The sequence below is a fragment of the Aphelocoma coerulescens genome, chromosome 17, assembly GCF_041296385.1.
Source record: "Aphelocoma coerulescens isolate FSJ_1873_10779 chromosome 17, UR_Acoe_1.0, whole genome shotgun sequence".
In the NCBI taxonomy this organism is placed as follows: Eukaryota; Metazoa; Chordata; class Aves; order Passeriformes; family Corvidae; genus Aphelocoma; species Aphelocoma coerulescens.
Window position 1 is genome coordinate 13,770 of NC_091030.1, and position 3,451 is coordinate 17,220.

General features: G+C 55.0%; 1 protein-coding gene across 1 annotated transcript; it reads right to left on the reverse strand.

The window, feature by feature from the left end:
- Positions 1-1,935: 1,935 nt before the first annotated feature.
- Positions 1,936-2,919, reverse strand: LOC138119798 (olfactory receptor 14J1-like). The gene has a single exon (XM_069031975.1). It carries the CDS (start codon positions 2,917-2,919, stop codon positions 1,987-1,989), a length of 933 nt encoding a protein of 310 aa, XP_068888076.1. The 3' UTR covers positions 1,936-1,986.
- Between the last annotated feature and the right edge of the window lie 532 nt (positions 2,920-3,451).

Genomic DNA, 3,451 nt, shown 5'->3' on the forward strand with positions numbered 1-3,451 from the left:
GCTGGGCCACTGAGGGAGGCTGGTAACGCCTCTGTGATAACAGATTTCAGAAGGAAATGAAAACATAGTGGGACACGGTGTTTTTGTAGTCAGAGAAGAGGAGGAGGGGAGAACATGTGAGGGAAACAACAGGGAGACACCAAGGGCAGTGGAGAAGGAGGGGGAGGAGGTGCTCCAGGAGCCAGAGCCGAGATTCCTCTGCAGGCCGTGGTGAGACCATGGTGGAGCAGCTGTGCCCCTGCAGCCCCTGGGGATCCCTGGGGGATGCAGAGATCCACCCTCAGCCCCTGGGGATCCCTGGGGGATGCAGAGATCCACCCTCAGCCCCTGGGGATCCACGGGGGATGCAGAGATCCACCCGCAGCCCCTGGGGATCCACGGGGGATGCAGAGATCCACCTGCAGCCCATTGGGGAGGTGCCCACGCCGGAGCAGGTGGATGCCTGCAGGAGGCTGTGATCCAGGGGCAGAGCCGGTGCAGAGGGGCCCTGCTCCCAGGCTGGAGCAGCCTGGCCTTGAAGAACTGACCCCATGGAAGAGTGACCCACGCCGCAGCAGTTTTGGGAGGACTGCTGCTCGTCAGATTGGACCCACGTCAGAGACGCTCACGGAGAACTGTCTCCCGTGGGAAGGGACCCCACGGTCTCACAGGGGAACAACTCCTCTCCCTGAGCAGCGGGAGAAGCCACAGGAGATGAACTGACCACAATCCCCATTCCCTGTCTCCTGTGCCATTGGTGGGAAGGATGGAGGGGAGGGGAAGGTGTTTTGAAAGCTCTTCTTTCACTTCTCATTATCCTGCTCTGATTTTGTTATTAATAAATTCACTTTATACCTGTAAGTTGAGCCTGTTTTGCCCAGGACCGTGTTGGATGAGGGATCTCTCCTGGTCCTTATCTCAACCCATGAACCCTTTGTTATATTTTCTCTCTCCTGTCCAGCTGTGGACAGGAGTGAGAGAGCAGCTTTGGTGGGTGCCTGGAGTCCAGGCAGCATCAATGCACTACAGACCTGAACAAAAACTCCCTGGGCAATGGTTCCCCTGGGATCTAAAGCCCCCACCCCTCACACGACAGCCCCGTCCCACAGAAATGTCAGCCACTGAGCCTCTCGCTCTCCACGGCTTCACTGCTTTGGTGCCCAGTGGTTGCCACGGGGCCACCATGGCCCCTCTGAGCTGGGTTTGGGTGGGGTTTTGGTGGGTCTGCAGTCCCTGTTGTAATGTGGTTGTTCCAGTTCACAGACCACGATCTCTGGGCTGGCCACTCTGGGGATTTATTTTTAAGTCACGTTTAAGCTGCAGCTTTGTCCATTCTGTTATTCATGTTCAGGTTGGCAGCTCCAGGACTCGCTGTGATCCACCTGTGACTCACATGCCAGGGCCATAAAATTCTGAAAAACTTCACTGATAGCCCAGCACTTCCAGCCACTGCTGTCTACTTTTAAATAACACAAATCTGTCAACCCCTCCTGTGCTCACAGGACAGCCACAGAGCAGGACAGCAGCGCAGCAGCCAGAGCTGAGGACTCCCCCAAGGACAGCAGGACAGCGTGGAAGGACAAACAGAGCAGCTCTGAAAGCACCGAGTGCTGCGGCTGCCTGGCCCTGCTGCTGTGCTGGGACTCAGCTTCTCTCCCCCTCTGCACACAGGCACTGCCCTGCCAGATTCAGATGAGATTTCAAAGGAAGCATTTCTGACCAACAAGTTGCTGCAGGATCCTTTATTTTGCTAAAGTGCACAGAGGAGGTGATTCCTCATTTCCATTGTCTGTGGGCAAAATGTGAGGTGCAAGCAGTGAATTCTAAATAGGATGAATGATCCCAGTAATGGGATGATGATGGGATAAATAAAGTTTCATTGTGCACAACATTATCACAAAATGAAAAAGGAAACCCTGCACACACACAGCCACTCTGAAAAACTTGAGCAGACAGGCTGGGCCTGCACTGAGTTACACTGCAGCTGTGGAGAACAAAACCGGCACTTCATTGCTGCTGAAAAAATCCAGCCATCATTTTCCTCAGGGCATCCCTGAGCTCCTGGTTCCTCAGGCTGTAGATGAGGGGGTTCAGGGCTGGAGGCACCACCGAGTACAGAACTGACACTGCCACATCCAGGGATGGGGAGGAGATGGAGGGGGGCTTCAGGTGGGCAAAAAAGGCAGTGCTGAGGAACAGAGAGAGCACGGCCAGGTGAGGGAGGCACGTGGAAAAGGCTTTGTGCCGGCCCTGCTCAGAGGGGATCCTCAGCACAGCCCTGAAGATCTGCACATAGGAGAAAACAATGAACACAAAACAGCCAAATACCAAACAGGCACTGACAGCGATGAGCCCAAGTTCCCTGAGGTAGGATTTGGAGCAGGAGAGCTTGAGGATGTGTGGGATTTCCCAGAAGAACTGGCCCAGGGCATTGCCCTGGCACAGGGGCAGGGGAAATGTATTGGCCATGTGCATGAGAGCGTAGAGAAAGGCACTGGCCCAGGCAGCTGCTGCCATGTGGGCACAAGCTCTGCTGCCCAGGAGGGTCCCGTAGTGCAGGGCTTTGCAGATGGACACGTAGCGGTCGTAGCACATGATGGTGAGGAGGGAAAGCTCTACTCCCATGAAGAAGACAAGCAGAGACACCTGAGCAGCACATGCTGAGTAGGAGAGGTGCCTGGTGCCCCAGAGGGAATTGTGCATGGCCTTGGGGACAGTGGTGCAGATGGAGCCCAGGTCAGTGAGGGCCAGGCTGAGCAGGAAGAAGAACACGGGGCTGGGCAGGTGCTGGCCGCAGGCTCCGGCGCTGATGATGAGGCCGCTGCCCAGGAGGGCAGCCAGGGAGATGCCCAGGAAGAGGCAGAAGTGCAGGAGCTGCAGCTGCCGCGTGTCTGCCAATGGCAGCAGGAGGAAGTGCCTGATGGAGCTGCTGTTGGACATTTGCTGTGTCCGGGCATTGGGTTCTGCCACAGAGAAAAAGACAGTGAAGAGTTAGAGGAGATCTGTAACCACAGTCAAAGCCATTTCCTGTACACCCTCCCTGGAACACACACAGACACCCTTTGGTGTTTAAGAGTTCTGAGGTTTTTGTTTTTAAGCTCCCCCATATCTCTCCTGGTATTCTTGGGTATCAGAAATCCTCAACCTTTCTGCTTCACTCAAGGAGAACAGAGCAACTTTTGCAAGGCAAGATGATGAGTGGAGACTCAGGGGAGGTGCTCTGTCATTCTGACCTGTTCAGAGTTTCTCTGTTTCACTTTTCTCAAATGCAGAATGTTCACCCTCCCATGTTTCCCTTAAAGATCACCAGGTGCTGCTGGGAGCAGATGGATCCACCACAGACCCCCAAATGTCCGTCCCTCTCTCAAGGTCTCAGCACCACATTCGTAGCCGAGGACACCCCTGGCTCATTTCACCAACCCGACAGCATTTTCACACTTGTAGCATCTCTGCTTTTCTCCTCTCTCTGGGC